Here is a 26,535-nt window from a genome sequence, read left to right on the forward strand (position 1 = left end):
AGTTTGTTAATAAAAGTAGCCTACTATGAGTGCCAATTATGGTTCGAGCACTGTCTAGTCATTTATACACAGTATCTATGGTCCTTATAATAACCCTCAAAGAAACACAAGCAAACAGACTCAAATGTGTCAGAAGACTAAACAAGGTCCTACAGTTACCGACAGAACCAGAATTAGAACACAGGTCTACCTAGTTCTTGCCTGATTGAGCCTCTTCCTCTGTATCTTCTAAAAGTTGCCTTGAATTGAAGAGGGGAGAAAAATGAAAGGCCTCCATGATGCCACACCCTGGTCCTTAACCAGCATGTTTTCTTAATATTCTGGACATCTATTTAAGATTTTATTTGAAGCAAGTTTTGGCTTGCTTTAATATGTATTTCATTTACTGTTTATCATCCTCTATCATTTATTGCAGATAGATTTGAAACAAAGAATGCTATACAACACCTGCAGTAATAACTCTCAAGCTTGGATCAAAATACACCACACTGGGGATCCCTGGGTGGCTCAGCGGTTTAGCGACTGCCTTTGGCCCAGGGCGCGATCCTGGAGTCCCGGGATCGAGTCCCACGTCAGGCTCCCGGCATGGAGCCTGCTTCTCCCTCCTCCTGTGTCTCTGCCTCTCTCTCTCTCTCTCTCTATGTCTATCATAAATAAATAAATCTTTAAAAAAAAATACACTAAGCTGGAAGATCTATTACTGTGGAAAGCGTGTGAAAGGGTAGAAAGGGCAGCCTAAGACAGGATATAAAAATTGGGCCGTGTCCCTATAACATAGGGGGGCAGTTCACAACTCTGGTCATGATGTTCAAAACTGTAAATCAAAGAGGTACATTATTATATATTATATATCCATTTGTTGATACTGCTTTTCTGATTAGAAGATACAGAGTCACTTTAGGTAACTTCCATTTAATTTAACATTTATTTTCATTTTATATCCAGATGTCACATTTTCTACATTAAAATATAATCATGCTGACTCCCCCCACCCCCTACACCCTCAGAGAAAAAAGTGAAGAACTTTACACAACTGGAAAGATGGAATGCACAAAGAAGTTGCTATTGCACCAAGTAACAAGGAACACAAAGAGACCAAACAGTAGACATAGCCGAAGTGCATAGAAGACAGCTCAGGGCTCACAGCAAGGAGCGAGAATTAAAAGGCTAAAGCTTTTAAATGCTATCACTTGTGCCACAAAGATTACCCTGAAAAGGTAGAGATGGGTCAGAAAACAGGACCAAATAGGGGATCTTCCAAAGACTGCTAACAGAGTTTAAAATATCCATTCACAGAAGAGCTTTCTCCTCCCCACCTTGCCCTCAGCATCTGGTAAACACTTTAGAAACTTAAACCACTCTTAACATGTCAGAATGTAGAATGCATATGGGTTTTTCTTTCTTCTTTTATTGTACCCCAACTCTTTCGAAGCAAGTTCTATTAGTTATTTTAATTATGATTCCTCTGCAGGGAAACACAGTACGGATCATTAAGACAAGGCATCTCACTACTATCAGATCAATGCCAGCTGTGCAAAAGCTGCAGGATTCTGTGTTACTCAGAAGGAGGGAGAACAGTAAGACACAGGAGTCCCAACTCATAAGGACTAAAGAGAAAAAGGAAACTCCTTTTCTCATCTAGTCATTAAATAGGAAAGAGCAGGTGGACAGTAAAAACCATCTGCTTAGAGCAGCAGCACAGACCTATGGGCACAGCAACAATCCAAAACTCAAATGCTCAGGGAAGAGGTCTTGGCTCTACAGAGAGGAGGCTTCTTTCAGACCTGATCCTAGCTCTAACTTGGAGATCAAAGCATTATAACTTCAGACAATGATAACTCTTGAGGGGGCTGAGAGGTAAGGTCGAGGAGACCATATAATGAAGACATTATTAGGCAACTAACTACAACACTATGTACAAACACACACATCCATAGGAAAATTGTACCTCCATCCCTGCAGCTACTTTTAAAAAAGCACTGATGATCCAGGTTTTCTGAACAGGGGATATTTTAAAGTCTGTTAGAAGTTTAAAACATTGCAACACTGGCACAATATGTTACCTATTCTTTGTTTTTAATTACAGGGTAACAAGGTAAACTCCAACACAAAGATGGGGGGATGGGGAGTGCAAAAGGAATAAAGAAAACAGAACCAGTATTTCACAAGTGTATCGAGCCAGCGATGAAGTAGCAGCTAATGCTTTGCAGAGTCTCGAGGGTAAAATTCACTCAGCGTGCTCTGAGGGATCCTCTTCAGCATTTCTTTGGGGAAGATTCGGAGTAGTTGCCAGCCAATGTCCAAAGTCTCATAGACAGTGCGGTTTTCATAAGGACCTTAGAAAAAAATTGAAATTGAATGAATAAAGGCAAACTACTTGCAACTTATCAGTGTTATTATTTATTCCACTGTATGACTACTATAGGCATAAAAAGCAGTTAGGTCTCCTAACACTGGATGCAACCAAATGCGTAGGCGAGGGTTCAAAGAGTTAAGTACCATTAGAAATCAGAGTAAAGGGCGAGGCCTGCAAGCTAGAGGCAGCAGGCCATCTAGTGTGTATGGGACAACTCTGTGGACACCTGGGTAGGATTCTAAATACCTGGAGTAATGAAAACTAGACCCAGCGTTTTGTCTATGGATTGAAAAAGGCAGTTTTCCAGGAACAGAGGATGACTGCCACCTGAACACTTTGAATAGGTCAGCTGTTTTCAAAGTTGTTACTAGCTACTCTTAATAGCAGAGTCATCATTATTCTGCAAATAAATTTAATTTCTTAACCAAGGAATCAGTGCCTGAAATTCTGGGTTTTTTCTCTACCAGAAGAATTTCAATTTTTATCTTTTTAAGGTATTATAGTTTTCCATTAAAAAATTATACATATTTTGTGGGGTTTGGTGTTAATAAAACATGCATCAAATAAATATAAGAGTGTAGTGTGATGCATTATTCCAAAGTTAACACAACTACTGGTACTAGTTGAGTACCAGTAAGGTCAGAACTAGTGGGAAGGGAGAGACCAGTCAAAATAGCTTGAAAACTATACATGTGCTATGTAATGAAAATCATTACAGTCTTTTCACTAGAGGGACTAGCAATAGAATTAATAATAAATTCAATCAGGAAAAACGATGAAAAGGCTGGCACTAACAACAGGATGATGGGACAAGGGTTTGGAGTAGGTCTTAAGACTCAAAGTGTGGTCAGAGATCAGCAGCTTTCCGCATCACATGAGAAACTTGTCTAGAAACAGGATCTCTGGCCCTATCCAGATCTACTGAATCAGAATCTGCAACTTAACAAGCTCCCCAGTTGATTCAAAAGCATATTAAAATTTGAGAAACACTGGACTAAGGTTCAGTAATGGAAGTGAAACCAGAACAGGATATTTTAAATAAGAAAAGCAGAAATCAGTAAATATTTGGTCACTGGGAATTAAAGGAATAAAGTTATGAATAGGGATCCCTGGGTGGCGCAGCAGTTTGGCGCCTGCCTTTGGCCCAGGGCGCGATCCTGGAGACCCGGGATCGAATCCCACGTCAGGCTCCCGGCATGGAGCCTGCTTCTCCCTCTGCCTATGTCTCTGCCTCTCTCTCTCTCTCTCTCTCTGTGACTATCACAAATAAATAAAAATTAAAAAAAAAAAAAAGTTATGAATAATGCCCAATTATTGAGCTTGGGCTAGGTAGGATAATGTTCATGCAGGAGGTAGACAAAATGAAAAGGGAATCACTAGCCAGGTGGCCAGCTTAAAAAACAAAAACAAAAAACTTTGGGTTCTGACCACTCTGAGCCTGAAGAGATGGCAGCATGAACAAAGGTATCCTAGTTGGCCATGTGGGATTAGAACTTCAGAAAGAGGGTATCACACACAGCAATTCAGTCACCAGCATAGAGAAAAACTCAATGCTGGAGAGGAGGAGGAGAAAGCACAGAAAGAACAGGGAGTTAGGCCTTTGAGAACACAAACAATGAAGGAGCAGGAAGATACAAAATCAGAAAAGGAGATGAAAATAAGCTGATCTGAAAAGCCCCAAATTCCCAAAGCAAGAGGAGGTCATTGCAGAGAGGTAAGGAGGAAAGAAAACCAGCAACGGAGGTGGAAGAGAAGGCAGCCAAGTATAAGGAAGGGAAAAATTCAGTTGGAAGCTAAACAGACTATGAAGTTGGAGGCAGAGAGGAGGGCGCCAGAGAGCTAAGTGCAAAAAGACATGAGTTGAAGAACGCTCTTCTCTAATCAGAAAGAAAATCATGTAGAAACCAATGCAAATGTGGGAAAGAAGTCTTCAAAACTATACATGATCTTGTTTGTGTTTGTAAGAAAATAGTCATCTTACCCTGAGCAATGAAGTTCCGCTCAAACTTCTGCAAAAATTCCAAGTAAAGAAGATCATCTGAGGTAAGGGCTTCTTCTCCAACTACGGCTTTCATGGCTTGTACATCCTTACCAATAGCATAACAAGCATACTAAAGAGAAAAAAATATTTATATGAATGCAGATAAGATTTTATAAATGTTAGCAATAATCCGGGCTATATATTAAGAGTATCTGTAGCTATCTTCTTCACAAGAGACCACAAACGGAATTTCACATTTACAAACACAATTCACATAAAGTTCATATGAAAGTATCAGAAAGATTTTATTATTAAGTAGTCTCATTGAGAAAGGAATCTTCAGGCATGTAGTCCATGGGCATTACTAACACTCTCTAAAAAATATACTTCCTCAATATGTCAATCAGCTTCCATTTTATAGAGCACTTGAAAGTCAGAACTCATACCACAGAGAAATCTACTTGAAGGTCAAGAAAAATATCCATGGTACGAGTAAAGTTTACCATTTCAAAAGTATCCTTTTTTATTTATGCTTGGTGTACACTCTCATACAATCAGAGAAACCAAGGATTTCATAGAATATATAAAGCTGTATGTATCCCTTAGTGTTCTAGTCACTGCTTCATTTCTAAAGTACAAAATTAGAGAAGATTTTCAGGACTATTCTAATTATTATGGTTAAAATGGCCTTATGGCTTGTTTTTGTTTGTTTTTTTTATTTTTTATTTTACAAATTACTTGTACAGCATTAGATGTGGGTTTCAAGCATATTTTAATCTTGCTTATCAGCATCTATCCTTATTAAAAAAAGGACTGCTTGCTTGATTCTAATGAATGATTATATATTCTACATGTAACCTATACTAAAATTCTACTTGGATGGGGAATAAGTACAGTGATATGGGAGAAAGATAAGAGATATAAGACAGCAGAAAGAATGGACTACTGAAAGGTATTCTTTTCTTTAAGCACCATCCTTAAAAGGATATACCTACCAGCTGGTTAGATACATCGGCATGATCCTTTCTGGTCATACCTTCTCCAATAGCAGATTTCATTAACCGTGATAACGAGGGCAGCACATTAATAGGTGGGTAAATCTTGCATAGAACATACGGGAAAAAATACATTTAAGAACAAACTCAAGAATTACCAGTAGTAAAGAAACATTTTGAAACTCATTATTATCCCTTAAATTATAAAAAAACTGATGTTTCCTAGAGGGGTTCTAATATCTTTTGCTAGTAAGAAAATGAAGTGAGACTTTATGGCATAGTATTTCTTTAAGAATCAAACTCAAAAAATGAAGTCTACAAAAAGCAATATAAGATGATATTTTTTTCAGTAGATTTTCACTAGATTTTTAACATTTGCCTATAGCATCAAATCTAAACAGCCTTCTGAGCTCTAACTCATATGATGACATACCAAATAAAAAGATTAGCAGTAATTCCACCTAAAAGCTAATAGAAGTCGGCATCTGTTACAGAACCATCAATCTTTTTTTGATTATTCAGTCATTAAAAAAAAAGAAATCTTGTCATTTAACGACACGGATAGGCCTTGAGGGGATTATGCTAAATGATATCAGTCAGACAGAAAAAGATAAATAGTATTATGATCTCACTTATATGTGGAACCTAAAAAAACCCGTGACCTTATGGATAGAGAGAGCAGACAAGTAGCTGCCTGAGACAAGGGCTGGGCAAAATGGGTGAAGGGGGTCAAAATGTACAAATTTCCAATTACAAAATGAAATGTCATAAAGATGTAATCCAGAGCATAGGGACTATAAGTATGCATAATACTGTATTATGTATCTGAGAGTGCTAGGTAAAGTTCTTTTTTTTTTTTTTAAGACTTTATTTATTTATTCATAGACACAGAAAGAGAGAGAGAGAGAGGCAGAGACACAGGCAGAGGGAGAAGCAAGCTCCACGCAGGGAGCCCGACGTGGAACTCGATCCTGGGTCTGCAGGATCACACCCCAGGCTGCAGGCGGCGCCAAACCGCTGCGCCACCGGGGCTGCCCTAAAGTTCTCATTGTAAGGAAAATGCACTTTGTAATTATGTGTACTGATGGATGTTAACTGGACTTACAGTGATCATTTTGCAATATATATCAATATCAAGTCATTACTTTGTACAGCTAAAGCTAATATAATGTTAATTATATATCAGTAAAAAAAATAAAAATGTATTTTTTTATATTAATAAGGTTGGTAGATATTACTATGGAAGAGAAGACCCATAAAAATTCTTTGAGACCACTAACTCCATTTTAAGGCACAGTACAGAAAAGTGGAAACTTAATTCTTAATACTGCTACTCTTAATCACAAAAGGATTTTGGTATATAGAGATGGCAATTACATGAGAAATGAGTTATTATTTTCTAAAAAAATCATTCCTAGGAGTGAAGTCAAAGTCACTAATCCCTAAGGATGACTGGAGAGCCAATGTTTAAGCTTCATAGTACTGCTGAAATGTCACACACCTGTCTGTTGTGTAGTTGCCTGTCCACGTAGATCTGCCCCTCGGTAATATATCCAGTCAGGTCAGGGATGGGGTGAGTGATATCTACCAGAGAAGACATCTGACATTAGTCACAGTGTCCACAGCATACAAACAAATCCACAGGAAGTGAGTGTGCATTACCTACAGCATTGCATAAAATGGTGCTCTTTAAAATAATTTTCTGTGATAAAAGAAAAGTGCTGTATCTGTGCTAATATGTTAAGCCACCAGACAAATGTGGCTACTGAGCACTTGAAATGTGGTTAACGTAAGCAAAAAACTTTATTTCAAATTTCCTCTAATTTTAGTGAACTTTAGAATTTAAACAGCCAAATGTAGCTAGCGGTTATCATATTGGATGGTATTACTTACAGAGTTGCAGCACAAGTTAGATACGTATTAGCACATAAGGTAATTCAGCTTTCAGAAAAAGTACCATTTCTCCTAGTTATTTCTCCCCAAAATATAAATAGAACTCAATTTTAAACACAAAGTTCCCTAGCAGAGGATTGCCAATTTAATATATATTGAAAAAACATTCTTAGTTCATAAGCTATTTCAGATGGATACACACCATTTCAATATGGAAAATATAGGAATGTTAGATGAACAAAATTCCACTATGCGGTCAGCACTAAAAAAGTTCTATAAAGCAAGATGTTCCTAAGTTGGTTAAATTACATAAAGTAATTTCTTAGGTACTTTCTTGGAACAAATAATGTTCATGTCAGAGACAGTGTAGTGTGAATTACCAAATCAGACTGCCTGGGTTCTAAAGCTATCACTTCTTAACCTCAATAGATTACTTTAACCTCCATGTGCCTCAGAGTACAGCATTTACCTGAAAGTTGCTACGAGGATCAAATGAGGTTAATACTTGCAATGTAAACAGTGTTCAATTATAATGAGTTATTATTGTTTCTGAAAATGCCTTGTAAAAGTGCTTTCTAAACGTTGAGATAAGGACAAAAAAGGAGAATAGAAGAGGAATACTGACTGGTTTCATCTCCAAGCATACACTCAAATAGGCACTGCACCGTGTGCTTTCACATACAAAATAAAACAGAGTCATTTTCAATCAGCCTCTGGTGATCACTCTGTCCCTAAAGTCTTGGTGGCATTTACTATTTGTGCTCTTCATCTGATACTTAAGCTACCTTAATTTATTGGTGCATGTACATAAAAATATCCAACTAGATTAACTTATGTTAAATAAGAGACTGAATTAAAAAAAAAAATTTCCTCATATCTAGATCAGTGTCCCACAAATAGCAGACATTCAACAGTAACCTAATAAATGAAAACTGAAAATTCTAATTACAAAGAAAATTGTTTTTCTTCTTCCATAAAAGGAAGATTATTATTATTTTTTAAGATTTTATTTATTTATTCATGAGACACACAAAGAAAGAGAGGCAGAGACATAGGCAGAGGGAGAAGCAGGCCCCATGCAGGAAGCGCCATGTGGGACTCAATCCCGGGACTCCAGGATCGTGCCCTGAGCCGAAGGCAGACGCTTACCCACTGAACCACCCAGGCATCCATAAAAGGAAGATTATTATGGGCAGTTTACAAATGAAAATTTTCATTTAGAAACAAATCACTAGTTAAGAAATTCTCAAAGGATAAGCCCTCCAAAGAATTTCAACTCCAAAACAAATGAACATAGGGGGAAAATGCAAACGAAGAAACAGACTCTTAACTACAGAGAAGAAACTGAGGGTTACTGGAGGGGTGGTGGGTAGGGGGATGGGTAAAATAGGTGATGGGGATTAAGAAGGGCACTAGGGATGAGCACCAGGTATTGTATGTTAGTGATGAATCACTAAATTCTATACCTGAAACTAATATCGCACTGGATGTTAATTAACCAGCTGGAATTTAAGTAAACACTTGGAAAGAAATTTAAAAATTTCAACTCAAAAACATAGATATTCTTAGAATCAAGTCTTTACAATGATTAGGTCTGCTCTAATCCAAAGACCAAAAACTTACCATCATTTGGCATGGTGAGAATAGGGATTTGAGTAATGGAACCATTTCTACCTTCTACTCGACCAGCGCGTTCATATATTGTAGATAAATCTGTATACATGTAACCTGGGAAACCTCGTCGACCAGGAACCTCTTCCCTGGCTGCTGAAACCTGACAGTAACACAAGAAGGAGAAAGTCACATACTAGAATATGAAAAGAAAAGCTTAGAACACGTTTGCCTGAACATGCTCAATCACAAAGTTGGAAGCATCATCTTTTAATTTTAAATACTGTCTCTAGAAGAAAATTTAAAAATTTACCAATACAAGTTCAGATTATTCTGCAACAAAAACGTTGACAACTGGGGACCAAAAGTTTTTTGCTACAGTCATATCACCATAATGAAAATCTTCAATAACTTGCTAGAAAAAAATCTGCTTGCAATTTTATAAATCAAAGGAAGTTATTTTAGAACCAGAAGAACATTCTTAGTTCAAAGATCTATTTCATGCCATGGATCTTGCCATATTAATGTAAGCTAATAATAAAAAGGTCAAAAGGGAAGGAAATATATACCAGGAATCGTTTGATGCAGTTTACATATTTAATTTAATCCTCACAATCCTTCCAAAATGAGGAAGGAAATGTTGTTAACCCCAATTTACAGTTGGAACCAAGGGTCAGTTAAATAATTTCCCAAAATTACAGAGCCAGGAAGTCCATTCATTGCACAACATAATAGTTATGAACAGTCTTTCTCCTGGAGACATGAACATTACATTACAGCCAAACCCTAAAAGCATTAAGCCCAACTTTTAGGTGCTACTCAAAGTGTGGTCTGCAGGCCAGCTTTTATTAATGTGCAATGAGATAACACAGAAAGTAGGGTAAGCATTTGAAAAACTCTAATGGCAATCTAAGAATAATTTTGTCTGTTGAAATTAGTTAAAAAAAAAAAAATCCAGGCTTATAAGTTGTATATCTTCTTTAAAACATGCCCTTTTCTACTAACTCATTTTAATCGTACTTTAGAAAATTACTGGTCTGTGATGGATGGAAAAAAAGTCCTTTACAGGAAAAGGACTGCAACAGAGTAAGATATGGTGATAGATCTCAGGGACTTTTAAGAAGCTACATATTTATGTAGCAGGTCTCTTCAAAGTCTTTTTTCCCCTTTTCACATGTTTAAAAGAGTAACTTAACCAAAATTTCAATAACTTGTATTATAATGAACACTCCAAACTTCTGGGTGTAACTGCTAGAATCTTAACACCTAAATAAACACCAAGTTTTCTAAAGGAAAAAAGTTCTAAACAGGGTGCTGTTAGAGTATGCTCTTCATTTATTCAAATACTAACATTATTAAAAATGAAATTCTGAAGAGGGTTAAAAATTGACAATCTGGACAAAGAACATCCTGGGAGAGTAACTGAACAAATAGCTTGCATCATTCATTCCCTTTTAGAATAAATTCTTAAATGCATAGAGATGTGACAGTATGACTAGGCTAATGATTTATTTATTTATTTTTTTTATAGGCTAATGATTTAAATCTCATAATCATTTCAACTAAGTTGACAGTTTTCCTTCTCAATTAATTAAGGTATTCTACTAATATATGAGTGAATTTAAAAAAAACATGATTAAAGAAAAATGAAAACTAAAGAGACACGATAACTAAAGAGACACGATAACTCTGAAAAGTAATCCATTTTGAGAAAAAAGTTACCTCTCGAAGTGCTTCTGCATAAGAACTCATATCTGTTAGGATAACCAATACATGTTTCTCACATTGATAGGCCAGAAATTCAGCTGTAGTTAGAGCCAAGCGAGGAGTGATAATTCGCTCAATACTGAAATGGAACATTAAGTCCTTTGTTATTCCAATAAAAAGGCCAAAGACAAAATAACATGATTCTGGAAATTACAGTCTCCCTTCAAAGTTTATCTTATTTTATTTTACTTTATTTTATTTATTTATAAGATTTTATTTATTTATTCATTAGAGACACAGAGAGAGAGAGAGAGAGAGAGAGAGAGGCAGAGACACAAGCAGAGGGAGAAGCAGACTCCATGCAGGGAGCCCAATGTGGGACTCAATCCCGGGTCTCCAGGATCACACCCTGGGCTGAAGGCGGCGCTAAACCGCTGAGTCACCTGGGCTGCCCTCTCTTCAAAGTTTTAAATAAATTCTGGGAAACTTAAATATGTTTAAGTTTTAAGTAAATAAATTTATTTTAATAAATAAGAAAGCAATTATTACTTTAGAAGTAAGCAATCATATATTATATATTTTCATAAGAATTACTTAATGCTACAAAGTTAGAATATTTTAGAAATGGGTCCATAATTATTCAAATTATATCCCTCTCAGGATCCCTGGGTGGCTCAGCGGTTTAGCGCCTGCCCTTTGGCCCAGGGAGTGATCCTGGAGACCCGGGATCTAGTCTCACATTGGGCTCCCTGCATGGAGCCTGCTTCTCCCTCTGCCTGTGTCTCTGCCTCTCTCTCTCTCTCTCTCTCTGCATGTCTCTCATGAATAAATAAAATCTTTTTAAAAAAAAAATTATATCCCTCTCAAAACTGAGAGAGAAACAGGGAGGGGGGGAAAAACAAGAGTGGCTAGTTCTCAGCCAAGAACTAGAGAGAAGGAAAAGAATCATTAATCATTTATTGAATATGGTCTGGGTACTAGATAACTTACAAGTATTCTCTCATTTAAGAAGTACAATAACTATATGAGACAAGTATTATTCGTCATACTTTCTGAAAGAGAAAACTGAACTTCAGAGCCTACATGATTCATCAAAAGCCAAGTAACCAGCAAGAAATAGAGCTGTATTTAATTAAACACAGCTCTCCCACTCCTAGCCCCATGTTGCTTTCACTGTAACATTTTACTTTCCTTGCCTTAAGTACCATTTTTTATCTGAAGCCTGAGTGAACAGAAAGAAATAGCTCTATTTACTTACGTTGGGTCATTAGCCAAGTTCAAAAAGAGGCAGACATTGTCCATTGAGCCATTTTCTTCAAAGTCAGATTTGAAGAACCGGGCAGTTTCCATGTTTACCTAAATAGCAATGAGTTCATCAGTGCTGGGAGAAGAAAAATTCTCAGTATTTCTGAGGAAGGCTCATCTATGGATCTACACTATTCCTTCTTTTGAAATTTCAAGTACCTCCAAAATTTCAAAATTTCAAAAACAAAAGCCAACAGAGTAAACAGCCTGCTTTGGGCATAAAGAAAATTATTCTTAAATTTTATAGTCAATGTTAAATTTTAATCCTGAGTTTACCCAAAATGCCAAGTTGTAACTCCTCTGCCTAGAGATAAATCCAAGTATGTGTGTTTTGTTTTCTACACTGTTCTAATAAAATAAACAATCTTATTTGTTACACTAAAACAAAAAAATACTTACACCCATAGCAGCAAATACAATTGCAAAATTTTCCTCACTGTAGTCCACCACATCTTTGGATTTCTTTACCAAACCAGCCTGGCGACAGATCTGAGCTGCAATCTGATGAGAAAGTACAAAAGAACTGAGTTGAGCTCTAAAATAACATTTCTACATCAAAATAACTTTTATCCCAAACTTTTTGGAATTGCAATTACATATATGAAATAATGTTCTAAAGGACTTTACCCAAAAAAAGCTATTTTGTATTTTTGTAAAGATTTGTAAGAGTAAGCAAGAATATAGATATCAGGCATGGATAAAGATTCAATTTAATTTGATTATATAAACAGTAACATTGAGTATTATTGAAATGGGTATTAGGTACAAGTGAGTATTGCTGAAAACCTCTTATTTGGCTTCTTACTAATAAATGAAGCATTTAGAAATTCTCCCTTGTTAAATTTCACACCAAACAGAGCCTACCTAGCTCTCACCTCATTGTGTGGTAAGCCAGCAGCAGAGAAGATTGGAATTTTCTGCCCCCGAGCAATACTGTTCATGCCATCTATGGCTGAAATGCCAGTCTGAATCATCTCCTCTGGGTAGATTCGACACTGAGGATTGATTGGCTGGCCTAATGCATTTCCAAAAGAGAAAATTAAGACATTAAGATTTTCTTTCTTCTCTTAGAAAATCAGTTATTTTTTAAAATCTGAAACTGTTTAAGAAATTTTCCAATAGTCTTTTGTAGACTCACAAAACACATGGTAGCAGAATAAATTCCTAAAATTAAATAAAAGTATGCAAATAAGAGAAAAATCCTAATTTAGAAGCCATTTACATTTGAAAACTATCTACATTTCAGATACACAATACTTTATAATATCTTAAAATATTTTATATAAAATTTTAAGATGATTTCTAGAAAACAAATTTATTAAACATTAGAGCAATTAATATGGACCATATTGGTCATCTATTTAAAATATCACAAAAATCACTATTTGACAAAGATATAAAACAGAAGCTATTTTCTTCAAAAAACAGAAACCCATTTATCATCCTACCCATGATGTCAAGGAAGTCTTCAGCCAGTACAACAGGACCTCTATCGATGGGTTTTCCTGATCCATTGAAGACCCGACCTGTGAAACAGTAACAAGACAGGACAGAATGGACTATGACTCAAATAGGTGTAATTTTTAAGAAACATCCCATGGAATTATGTTTAAAAGAAAACAGATCTCTGCTCAGAATGCATAATAACATCCATTTACCAAGCATATCCTCAGACACTGGTGTTCGAAGAATATCCCCAGTAAACTCACAGGACGTTTTCTTGGCATCTATACCTGATGTTCCCTCAAATACCTATTGAGAAAGACAAGTAATCAGAAGAGCAAAAGGAATTTAGACTGTAAGTACTTAAATATTATTTGTCTGTTCAACAGCCCATATAAAAATACATAAGGGGATACTATTTTCAATATAATGAACAAAGAGATGTCCATGGTGATGAACCAAATTGCCAACCTATCTATAGACCAAGGATCATGACTCTAGTCCACCTCCATCAAGCTAAGAATGTTTTCACATTTTTAAAGGGTTTAAAAAAACAAAAAAGGAAAAGGAAGAAGAATATGCATCAGAGACCTTAAGTGGCCTCACAAAGCCTAAAATATTTATTATCTAGCCTTTTACAAAAATCTTGCTGACCCTTGCTCTAGATCACTTTTTAGGGGAATACGTATTTGAGAAAACTGGCATTTCCTATAATTCGTAACATTAAAAACTAGGTATTATAAGAGACAACTTAAAGAAACAGACTCAGATCTTGTTTTGTTTTCATCCCATAACCTATAAATTCTGCCTTTCATCTCTCTCCTTCCATGTAATTATCTGCTTTGTTTTATCCATTTAAAAAAAAAAAAAGGTTATTCGCCAGTGGCAGTGGAGCTGTTGGGCTAGAATGGATACAGGTAGCCAACATTAGGCAAGACAACGAGAAAAAATATTTTCTCCCCACAGCCAGTAATCAGTCTCTAAAGACAGACTTACGTTACAATCTCTAAAAAAGGCAAGAGGTGTTCCTTATATTTTTGTTCAACTGGCCAGGTTTTGAAAGTGATACTTACCTGAACCACTGCTTTGGAACCACTAACTTCTAGAACTTGCCCACTTCTCTTTGTGCCATCTGGTAATGTCAAGTGGACAATCTCAGCATATCTGGGAAACTATACAGGAAAATATAAAAGATCAATAACCAATATTTTAAAACTCCCCATATTACTCTATATGCTCCCCCACCCCCCCCTAAACCACACAGATATATACTAAGAGTCTATAACATCCTCAGGTAACATCTTTAAAATACTTAAACACTGGCACATAAAATGGTAAACACAGCATAAGGTCCAGAGAAAGCTCCATAAAAATAGAGCAATTAAATTTTTCTCCCATGTATATGTTTTAAACTCTGAGACTAGGGATCCCTAGGTGGCGCAGCGGTTTGGCGCCTGCCTTCGGCCTAGGGCGCGATCCTGGAGACCCAGGATCGAATCCCACATCGGGCTCCCGGTGCATGGAGCCTGCTTCTCCCTCTGCCTGTGTCTCTGCCTCTCTCTCTCTCTCCCTCTGTGACTATCATAAATAAATAAAAATTAAAAAAAATAAAAATAAAAAAATAAACTCTGAGACTAAAGAAAAGGCATAAAACTTAACAATAACCATGTTCCCACTACTCAGAACTGATGTTTGCTTCTGGGCCGTTTGTATACTCACCTGTATACTTTGTGGGGAGGCAATAAAATTGCAATTAAAAATACAATAATTGCTATCATAAGATAAATGCTCACCCCTCAAATTCTCCTAGCCAAATATATATTCCTCTTCCACTTTTAGTATTTTAAAATACTAAAAGGTTTTCAAAAATAGATTTTAGTGTTCTATTTACATAAATGGCAACATACTAAATATATCATCCTGCAACTTTTCATTTTCTTCACTTGGCATTTTATAGATTCTGTTATGTATGGTAATATTTACCTCATTTTTTTCAACATAATCTGTTGAAAAGTGCATCACTACTTTGAGTGATATGAAGGTAAATACCTGTCAATTAAAATATGGTGCACCACTGTGAAACTTTTGATTGTGGAGATGCTAAGGTGAATAAATGGGTATCTTAGAATTAATGTTAAAACAAAACAAATGTAGTTGAAATCAAATGACACATTTTATTTAATTGTTCTCTACCAATGGAGTTCAAGGTTGTTCCAAATTTACACTATACAAATGTGCTACGAGAGCATTCTAACATGTGGCTCCTCATGCCATATGTTTTCCCTAAGGTATCTGGTTACCAAGTGGTGGGCTACATAAAGGCTATGCCCGTTCTTTAAATTTTCAAATTACTCCGCAAAGGAACTGTATTTACAGTTTCCTGAGCAGTATACGAAAATCATCTTTTCCTTACATTGATGCCAATCTTGTATTATTAAACTTTAATTTCTGCCACTTTGATAAAATAAAAAAAAATAGCATCTATTCAACTTGCACTTTCCTATTTTTCCTAATACTGAACAGCTTTTCATGCTCACTGACAATTCAAACTTCATTACCTACGACTGGCTGGTATCTCTTATTCACTTTTCAAGTGGATCTGCTTTTTCTTTAATGTGTAGGAGTTTTATAGATTCTGGATATTAATCCTTTTTGTAAAACATGTGCTTCCACCGTTTCTTGTCTTTTAATTTTGTTTATGGTATCTCATCATACAAAAGTTTCAAAACCTTTTATGTAATAAAATGACTTGTCTTCCTTTATGATTTGTGCCTTTTGTGCCTTGTTTAGGAAAACCTTCTAATCTAAATTCATACAAATGGTCTTCAGTTTTGTCTTCTAATAGGTTCTTCAGGTTTAGGCTTTTAATCCAATCGGCTTTGTTTGTGGTATGCAATTTTATTTTTCTCATTTTCATTCTTTCTCACATAGAAAGCCAATCACCCCAATACTATTTGCTAAGCAGCACAACATGTCCCCCCATTGACTTGTAATGCTGCTTTTACCATTTACCAAGTCAAATATCCAGAGTGACAAGACCCGGTTTCAGGGTGCTTAATTTTGCTCCAGTGATACAACTGCTTATACCTGCACCACATCTTTAATCTTAATTACTTTATCCCTGATTCTGTTGCCTAGTGGAATCAATATATTTACCACTCAGTCTTTTCATTCATGAAGGAATCTCCAATTATTTTAAGTCTTCCTTTATGCCTTTCAACAAAGTTTTATGGTTTTCTATAAATAATGAGCTACGGTATACACAACACTCCTGATTTCTGTAGACTGACTGTGTCCAGCAACTCTGTGTTATACCATTGTTTCTAATAGTTTGCCCACTGAATGCCTTGGGTTTTCATTAATTTTAAGACCAAGATATGATGACAGCTGGCCCTTTTCCCTCCTAACACCTTTATTTGGTTCCAAATACAAAGATGGACAGTGGTGGTGACAACCAGACATCCTCATCTTATTGCTGATTTAAAGGAGAACGTTAACCAGAGTCTCTCCTTAAGTATGTTGTTTGCTATAGGTTATGGCTGGATATCTTGTAAGAGGTTAAGTATATTCTACTCCATATTTCCAAAAGATCTTTTTTTTTTTAAAGAAATGAGTAACTTTATCAGACACTATTTTTATCAAGAAGACTACAAGCTCTTAATGAACTGAGTATTAAGCTAAGTTACTGATATATTTCCTAACATCAAATCATTTTTGTATTACTAATTCTATTTGTCATAATTCCAGTGATTTTTTTTTACATAGTTATTTTTGCTTAACTCCAATATATGGCTGTACTTTTATTAAGAATTTTGGAATCTGTGTCTCTAAGTGAGGATAATTGTCCTTCTTTTCTAGTACACCCTTTGCTTTGGAAAGCAAAGATACGCCAACTTTATAACATGAATTCAGTAGCAGACTCGGTCTTCTACTCTGACATAATTTGTGAAAGATTATCTACTCCTTGATCTTTTAAGTCAAAAACAAAGCCACTCTAAATCTGGTGTTATAAAGCCATTCCTACAACTATCTGTAATTTATTCGTGAGTTTTCCTCAGCTGGAGCTGTACTCCAAGCAAAAATTCATTGAAACTTTTTAAGCACTCTTAAAATTATTTCCTCAAAATGTTTTCTAAAGTCCTTCTCACTACTCTCACAGCATCCCACACTTAGACTTCATAGCACTTGCTTATTAGACGTGTTTATCTGCATTATATTTGCTTCTCCACTACATGATGTTCCACTGGGGGAGAGTCCATTGTTCACCATTATCTTCTATTCTAAGTGTTTAACATAATTGAAACATGAATATCTGGGGGGCACGTGTGAGGCTCAGTTTGACTTCAGCTAAGATCCAGATCTCAGGATCCAGGAATTTAGCCTGTGTCAGACTAAGCAGGGAGTCTGCTTGTCCTTCTCTCTCTGCCCATCCCCCTGCTCGTGCTCTTTCTCTTCTCTCTCAAATAAATAAAATCTTTAAGATTTCTGCCCGGTGCTGTGAAGAAGCAGGGCTGTACTTCCTCACATCCAGGAAAGTGCCAGAGCTGAGGTCTCCGAAATATGGTTTAGACGTCATTTGAAGTCAACCTTTAATCAGTAACACTGACTGGGTACCTGCCATTCAGGCGTCTGATGCCCAGTGATGGGCGGTCGTCCCAGTGAGGTTTTTGTTCTGTTTTGTTTTGTTTTTTTAGTAGAATCTTTTTTATTCAGAAAAAAAAAAAAAATCCAAAAAACAAAAAACACACACACAGGAGGGGTTTGGGTAGGGGGAGGTGTCTGTCCATCCAGCCCCAGCCCCCAGCCCATGTGGTTTTGGCAGCAATAAGGGGTGTGGGGTAATGGCCCAAAAATAAAAATGGTGTACGTGTGTGTCTGGGGAGGAGAGGGGTGCAAAAGTAGTGGGGAGTGGTAGGGGGCGGGGACGGACAAGGTCAGTACTGGGAACGCCGCAGGTGGGAAGCCATTTCGTAACATTTCTTGTTGATCATACCACCGTGGACACCTTCTTTGCCCATCAGCAGGACTAGCATCTTGGCAGTCATGGTGACAGTGATGTTGAAAGTGGGGAATATTTTTGTTTTCAATAACATACTAACAAAAAAGTTTCATGTTTTTAAAATATGAACCAAAAATGTTATCTAATAAAGATTATAGGAAAAAAAGGAGAAGGATTAAAAAAACAAAGAAAGCTTCCTATTTTTCCCTCAAAATTAAAAGTGTAGGATCTTCTCTTTCACAAAACATTAATGAACACCTGCCTAAATCTTGCACAAATTGCACTATATTAAGACTGAATCAAATTGTAGACTAGTTGGAGACTGTGGTCAGGAGGTACATTTGTTCTGTTTAATCCTGAGGTTAATTTGCATAGGTACCTCGTGGGGGTTTTTTGTTTTGTTTTGTTTTAAAGATTTTATTTATTCACGAGAGGCACAGAGAGGAAGGCAGAAACATAGGCAGAGGGAAAGGTGGGTTCCCTATGGGGAGCCTGATGGGGGACTCGATCCTGGGACCCCAGGATCACAACCTGAGTCAAAGGCAGATGCTCAACCACTGAGCCACACAGGTGCCCCTGTATAGGTACCTTGTGATACACAGAAATATAATCTTAAGTGATAAAACTGAAGAGACAATGCACTTTGCCCTTTCTTTTTAGAAATGTTTTTCAATTTATTTTCTGCTTCCAGAGGAGTCACATCTCAAACATACTTCCATCATTACTTTTCTCAACAAACTAATAATTGTGTGCCTTTCCCCCTAACGCACCCCAACACTAATCAGTATAGAATTACCGTTCTAGAGAGCATACTATATAAACTATTTTTTCCTGAAGATATTTTGATCATAGAGCTCAGGTAGGAGGCTTTTCCTAGGGTATTCAATTATGGTCTGTAATCTATGATAACAGCAATAGTGTTTATAATTCTTATGTATAGGTGAGGCTAAAAAGCCAACATATAACTAAAGATCCTTACAACAAACTAAGTAAAAACTGTTCTTTGCGTTAGGTTTTTAGTTACTGTTGAGATAATTTCTTCTTGTTTATTTGTTATTTAAATACCAGTGTCACGCCCTCAAAGATAAAAGTAACTGTTCATTCAAAGACCTTAAAATTTAGTAAAAAGGACAAATACTATTAACAAATAATTAAAACTCATGGCAGTCTGTGACAAGAGCCATAAGATGCCACATAGCTATATAATAACCTAAAAGTTATAAAACACACTCACAGATTATTATTGTTTTTCCTCAATAAATCTATGAAGTACAACTGACATCCCCCTCAAATTTTTTTAAATTTGCATATCCACTACTGGAATACAGTCTTCTGACTTTTAAAACTCATCTCCTATTTAGCACTGACATTCAGACTCAAGAGTGGGTTAAAAATCATTAACATAAAATTTAAAGGACTTAGTGCCATGTTTTGTTTTTTGTTTTTGTTTTTTTTTTTTATTTTTATTTATTTATGATAGTCACACACAGAGAGAGAGAGGCAGAGACACAGGCAGAGGGAGAAGCAGGCTCCATGCACCGGGAGCCCGACGTGGGATTCGATCCCGGATCTCCAGGATCATGCCCTGGGCCAAAGGCAGACGCCAAACCGCTGCGCCACCCAGGGATCCCAGTGCCATGTTTTTAACTAGATAAATGGTGAAATGATAATCATCGTGGTATTACCTTAACATGATCTAAGATCACTAGTGGACCATTGACTCCTGATACTGTCTTGTATGCTGGAAAGAAACAGAAGAATCAGCTTTAGTCAAACAGGACAACAACCTCCAATTATCTCTGCAGTATTACCAAAAAGCTCCTCTCTCTACCGCACCTATTATAAAACAGAGAAAACAGATACAAAATTTTTTTATTGAATTTATAAAGCATGCCTGTACCTGTACACCTTTTCACCGTCTACCCTCATCCAACCAAAGCATTATGCATTCTTACCATACGTCAGTCAGTCTTAAGGACCCAGGATACAAAAAAAAGGAGGCACAGAGGGGCAGAGTTATTTTAAGAGTTCCCAGTTTTATACGGAGAAGGGGGATAGAGTTAAGGTCTGCTTAACAGTGGTATAGAGGGTTTGTGGAGCAGAGCAAAATCCTAGCAGTAGTTCTTACCTAGAAGAGAAAAGGAGATGCTTTAGAGGTGACACTTAGCAAAGTAGCTAAGGGAAAGGAAAGCCTCAAAAACCTAAAGCGTAAGTGACAGAACTCACAAAGGAAATCTGAGAAAATGTCATCTGTGAGATAAAAAGTCTTCATTAAATGAGGTCATAAAAACCACAGGGAACAGAGCTTTAGGAGAGGGGAGTGACAACAGAATGAAACACCAGAGGTCAAACAAGATCCTTTAAAAAAAAAAAAAAAAGTGTTACCGTCAGTTCAGAGGCTTCTATTTTCGTTGCAAATTACTCTCTAGCAATAACTTATCTATTAGTCTATAAGGAACTACCCAAATCCTTCATTTTAGAAAGGAGGTAGCTATCCTGCAATTCTACACCTACAAACGTCAAATATAATGGTGATCAGGTATAAAACAGAACAGTCAGGAGACAATCTAACAACATCAGAATTAACCACACTTCATAATCAGAACCGCTAAAAAAAGTAAATGTCTAAAGAAAACTTACTAGAAGGCTTTGAATAGGTGATGAAAATCTGTCAACTAATTGAGAATTTTTCACTTGTTTGATTTCTTATGAGGTCTTGGGATAGAGATTTCTGGCACAAATGTAGACTCCCGAGAATGAGGAAACCATTTACTATAGCCCACTCAGGGAGCTTACGAACTTAAAAACAATTTCTCCATCCAGGAAGCAAGTGCCCTGGTACGAATGCGGGGAGTAAGAAAGCAGTATAGGGGCACGCACTTGTTATTCACACTCATAGGACATTTAAACTTAATACCAAATATTTGCTTGAATATCTGTAATTGTAAATATCTCAACAGAGGCTCCCAAATTATTTTTTAACCTAGATAATAAAAGGCAAGTCACAAATTTAAAAAGTACTCGAATGTATGGTACTGTAAAAGAATTAGTCATTTGTTCCCTTTAAATTATAGAAAAATCTAAGCTATTACATTTACTTTTATGAAAATCCTTCCCATTGCATGAAAATAATCTAATACTCTTGAAAATAATTCCCACCGCTAAAAAAATTTATTTGTTGTTCTCATTTTTAGTGTGTTCAAGCATTCAGTTTTTAAATGACTTTCTAAAATTGCTATATAGAAATGCAAAGGGAGCTACATTTGAAACATACTTTCTTAGAACCTAGTTTTTAAAAATACAGAAACAAGATCTCAAAACCTTCACTTAAACAGTCAGGGATAAGAGTAGGGTGTGGGCTGGTGGGGTTGGGGAGAGGATCTACCTTTGAGATTTAGAGGCAATTGTCTTGAATAAAATCTAACCAACAAAATCCTTCAGGTTCTGAGAATTCTCTCTACTTTTTCCACCATGATTTGCACCTCCTTTGAGCTTTAACCTCTACAACAAAGATGCTTCAGAATCTCATGTTTAAATTCAAGCTCATTTAAATTATGAAGTTTTGCCAGTCACAAGCAAAAGCATGACCAAGAGAAAGAAACTAGTCATTGTCTTTGCTGGAAACACTGAATCAACCTGACTCCTATTACAGAAGATTCTACTTCAATCAAAAGCAGTTTGATTTGCAACAATGTATACAGCCCTTAAAAAGCCTATAAATAATCATCCAAATTAACTGATTAATACCTACACCACTAATATATATTTAATAAGTATTTGTCAGGAATTCTCACTTAATCTCCATAACAGATCTATGAGTTAACTAATATTCCAAGTTTTAGAAGAGAAAAATGACTCCCAGAAATCAAGTAACTTGCCCAAGGACCTAAACTTACATAGTCTGGCTCCAAAGTCACTTGTTCTTTTAACTCTGTACTACAGCTCAAATTCCAAAACTGAACTGGTTGTTTTTTGTAGCCTGGTACACTCTTGTAATTATTTGCAAGAGTTACGTAGCTATACCACTCAAGATTAATTTCATGAGTCTGCAACTTTAGCTATGAAAAAAAAAAAAACTAATGCACTGGACAGTATTTCTCTTGTGTCTACATTTTGTCACTACTGCTAAACAATGTTTCTTTAATGGTAATATAGTCGCTGGAAGTTTTTAAGCAGAAAAGGGAGAACCTAATGGAGATGCTTACTTCAGCAGCTTCCCCTCACTGCAAAGCATGGAAAATGCAAGGAGACTACTTCAGATACAAATCAGAGCTTAAGCAACACACTTGATTTAAATTAAACTGACAAAACACAAACTGAGCCAATGTTATAATTCAAACTAAATAAAAAATAATCACCAAACTTTACATCTGAAGAGTGCTTTACACTTAACACAGAATATCTTCAGACAGATTACCTCATTTCAGCTTCACAAACTGCTGAGAGGTAGGCAAGGCTGATACACCACTCTACACTAAGGCTCTGAGAAATCTGTTACTAAATAGGAGAACCAGACTTAAAACTGGTTGTTTGTTTGGCTTCTCCCCCCCGCCCCCCTCCAATTCTAAGGTTGCTAATCTATGACCTTATAATATTTCTGAACTTAGTTTACAATATAATTAAAAATATAGATGACACAGTTCCTAACATTTGTATTACAAACAGGTACTAGATGACAGTTTATATAGCAACTATAGCTCTTTTTCATGATAATAAAACTATTTAAAAAAATACGAGAAAATGATATCAAACATTACTTTTTAACTCTCGACAATATTGATAAGGACTTTCTCACCATTACCATTAACAGCCCAAAGCAGAGAGAACAGTTTCAAGTAAGGCAGCCAAAGACATTAAGCTGCTCTTCTAAAAAGTCAAAACCCATTCACATATTATACAAACATTTCTATTTACCAAAATAATGACCATTCTTCATTATGAAAATTTCCAAATGAGTACGAAGTTAGGTCTGCAAGGAATATTCAGAACTTCTGACAACAATGATACGTATTTACTTTACATGTGAACACATTTTACAACCAAAAAGTTACATCTTTTTGGTTACATCTTGATTCTGATCAAGAAGGCAATAAATATTTATGGACTAATATTTCAAAACCAAAATCTACAAAGGTTTTAAGAAGCACATGTTTTATCAGATGACATCCTCTTCCTCCTGCAGGATATGAGATTGTTCAACACTAGAAACCCCACTTAATGATTGTGAAATTTTCAAAGAGAAAATGAGGCAGTCATTGCACAAGAAGAGATCCAGTGCTCTAGCCTCCACCTTATTAGCAAAACAAAAACCCCAAGCAATCATCTTCTATTGCACAAGAACAGCACAGACCCACACCCTGACAGGTGGGCAATGAGGGAGAGGTTCTAGAAAAAGTAGGCCTTATGATTTACTTGACTTTTTACTAAGGCTATCTCTGCTTCATGAAATAAAAAACCTAAGGTTAGTTCTGATCTAAGGTCTCAAGATTATCTAATTCAAACTGTTCAGTGTCTAAAAGTTCTATATATTACTGAATTTTGCTCAAAGTTTAAACCACAATTAAGTTTTCTTTCCTTGTAAATTTAGAAATTCAACTAAAGTGCTCAAGATTATTTTAAGCCTGTGGATCTCATTTTCCATTTCTTGTTAACAGACTATAATCATGAAGTTGTTTTAAAACAGGATCCAATTTGTACAGCGGTACTGCCAATATTATTAGTCCCATTCCTTCATTCAAAAGTTCACATTAAATAACTACAATAACGTACCACCTAAGATGGTATAATCAATCTTTAGAAAAATTGAGGTTAAACAATATTTACTCAGAAACAATGAAAACTGTGGAACTAGAATCAAGAATGTGACAAATTAGAATGATATTCAAATGTAGTTAGCTGTTAGTCTAAGTATGGTATCATTTATGCTTTTTAGAATAACCAGGATACAGAAAGGCAACTCAACCAAGTGTCCCAACTCCCTATTCTGATTCCATCCCACATTAAGAATAGACTAAATTATTAGAACAAGGGGTTTAAAGGCAAGTGATAAAACAATTAATTACAAGACACCTTCTATGCGTCAAGCGCTGTACTAGGCACTGAGGATACAAAAAGGATTCCTGACTTTCAGTATGAAACATTGTATTGCAACAACTCTGTCAGGAGCAATCTCATCTGGAATTCTTTAGCCACCGGCTAAACACGCAAAGAATGCTGAAAAACCAAACTCACTTCTCTTAAGGGTTAACAATCATAGAGTACTACTTATAAACAATTGTATTATTTCAGCTGATACTCTCTGAATTGACACAGAATGAATAATTATACATAAAGTGGCTACTGCACCCTTATCATCATCTCCTAGAAGCACCACTAACGTCTATCTATTCAACCCAAAGAAAGGCAAAGCATGCAAATGCAATTCATAAAAGCAAATACGAATTGTTAGTTATAAATTTATTGTCAAAATCTATGTAAGAATGCAACATCTGTTCATTTTCCTGAAACATTCACTTCAGCTTATATAAGCCTCCAGGAGGCATTCTCTTAGATAATTCTCAGTGTAAAAATCACATCTCAGCAAACCATGGAATCAACTGTGTTTCCCTTCTTCCTCAGCTGCAGTGCTGTCATATGACCCAGTGACAGATCAGGATGGGATTAGTCAGACAGGAGAGCGCGCCGGGACTGAAACCCTTCATCTGAAATTCTTTTTAACCAGTTTGCCACCCACAAACCGGCATTCTGGCAACTAACCAGAGCAAACATAGTCTCACCACCTGGGGAAACACCAGCTTTCCCAAGTTTTGAAAAGAGTCTATTTCCAGGGCTCATCCCCAATTCCTTAAGGAAGCTGCAAAGAGAACCGTATGGTTTAGTAATAAAAATCCATTTCTTTCAGAACGGCTGGGGAGCCCACTAAAAAGGCTTATTTATTAAGGTAGGGTTTTTTTGGATTTATTTATTAAGGTAATTTTTTTTGGATTTATTTATTAAGGTAGGTTTTTTTTTTTTCTTTAAATAATCACAACATTTAAACATGCATATGATAAGTCTTGCATATAATAATACCGGCAAAGCTGCTTGGCTTTCCCAAGACAGCCTTGCATTTAACTGTGATAGGTTGAACTCCTCTGTAAATGAAGAGTCGACGGTAAAAAAAATAAAATAAAATAAATAAAAAAAGGTGAGAATTAAATGGAATTTTAGGGGCCCCTGCTGGCTCAGTCCATCGAGCATGTGACCCTTGATCTCAGGGTCGTGGGCTGAAGCCCCGGGTTGGGCTCAACGCCCAGCGTGGAGTCTAGATTAAAAAAAAAAAAAAAAAAAAAACCGATTTTTAGTTTCTGCTCTGTCAATAATTAAGTGTTTAAAGTCTGGCAAGTCCCCGTCCCTCCCAGAACCTTAAGCTTCCCAGTTGTAAAATGAGAGGGTTAGACTAGATAACCTGCGGGGTACTTTTCAGCTGTAGCTTCTCTCTATCAAGGTGTGCTCGGGCGCAGCGGCCCCTCCACGGAACATCTCCCTCGGGCTGCGGGCCTGGCCTCCATCCCCGTCAGCGATCAGACATCGCACGACGCCGGCTCCCCCCGCAGGGGCTCCTGCCCATCCCTGGAGGCCCACACCGGGGGAGGGAGACGGGAAGGGGCGCTCCCTCGACCCCACAGACCCAAATGAGGTCAGGGGAAGACCGAGACTGAAGGGGCCAGCCGCGGCCTTCCCTCGGGGACGAGGAGCCGGGGCCCAACTCTAGGCTCCAGCGCAGGGAAGTTGGGGAGGGCGGGGCACGGGCCGGGAGCCCACCAACCCCGGGAAAAAGTTCTCGCCGCGGCTCCTGCCCTCGACCCTCCTAGGTTTACGAAAACACTAGGTACACTCAGATCTCCTCCTAGAGACAGACTAAGGGGGCGGGGTGGGCGGGGGGGGGGGAGAAGCAGACCCCCTCCCCCGCTAAGCAAGTGAATGGGGAGCAAGAGGCTGAGCCAAGTAAGGAGCAAGGCAGGATTCGTCTCGTTCTCTGATACTCACTGAGGCGAGGCTGGGAAAGGTAGTTCCGGCTAACCGCCAGCGCTTGCTCCCGAGATCCCGCAACCGGCCCACTGGTGGGCACGGGCAGCTCGGGTGCGGCCCCGTTCACGATCCCCCGCATCGCCCGCAGCGCCATCTTGTCTCCTCCGTCCCGACTGGCCCCGCAGCCGCGCCGCGCAGGCGCAGATATAGCCGGGGTGGCCTAGGCTCCCGGCTC

General features: G+C 37.2%; 1 protein-coding gene across 1 annotated transcript; it reads right to left on the reverse strand.

Moving 5' to 3' along the window:
* Nucleotides 1-902: 902 nt before the first annotated feature.
* ATP6V1B2 (ATPase H+ transporting V1 subunit B2) lies at nt 903-26,506 on the reverse strand. Its single transcript, XM_025463205.3, has 14 exons — nt 26,319-26,506; nt 19,976-20,031; nt 14,365-14,463; nt 13,507-13,600; nt 13,297-13,374; nt 12,724-12,863; nt 12,248-12,349; nt 11,802-11,899; nt 10,559-10,682; nt 8,849-8,999; nt 6,834-6,916; nt 5,333-5,437; nt 4,338-4,467; nt 903-2,336 (listed from the first exon to the last, which is right to left on the reverse strand). The coding sequence occupies exons 1-14, from the start codon at nt 26,452-26,454 to the stop codon at nt 2,197-2,199; spliced, it is 1,536 nt and encodes a 511-aa protein (XP_025318990.1). The 5' UTR covers nt 26,455-26,506; the 3' UTR covers nt 903-2,196.
* Between the last annotated feature and the right edge of the window lie 29 nt (nt 26,507-26,535).

Source organism: Canis lupus, chromosome 25 (assembly GCF_003254725.2).
Source record: "Canis lupus dingo isolate Sandy chromosome 25, ASM325472v2, whole genome shotgun sequence".
Taxonomy (NCBI): Eukaryota; Metazoa; Chordata; class Mammalia; order Carnivora; family Canidae; genus Canis; species Canis lupus.

Coding starts and splice junctions, on each gene's coding strand:
- ATP6V1B2 (XM_025463205.3), bottom strand. CDS start 26,454: ATGGCGCTGCGGGCGATGCGGGGGATCGTGAACGGGGCCGCACCCGAG. Junction 12,864..13,296: donor AGACTTCCTTGACATCATGG/GTAGGATGATAA, acceptor GAAATGCATTAG/GCCAGCCAATCAATCCTCAG. Junction 6,917..8,848: donor TCTCACCATGCCAAATGATG/GTAAGTTTTTGG, acceptor CTTCTCTGGTAG/ATATCACTCACCCCATCCCT.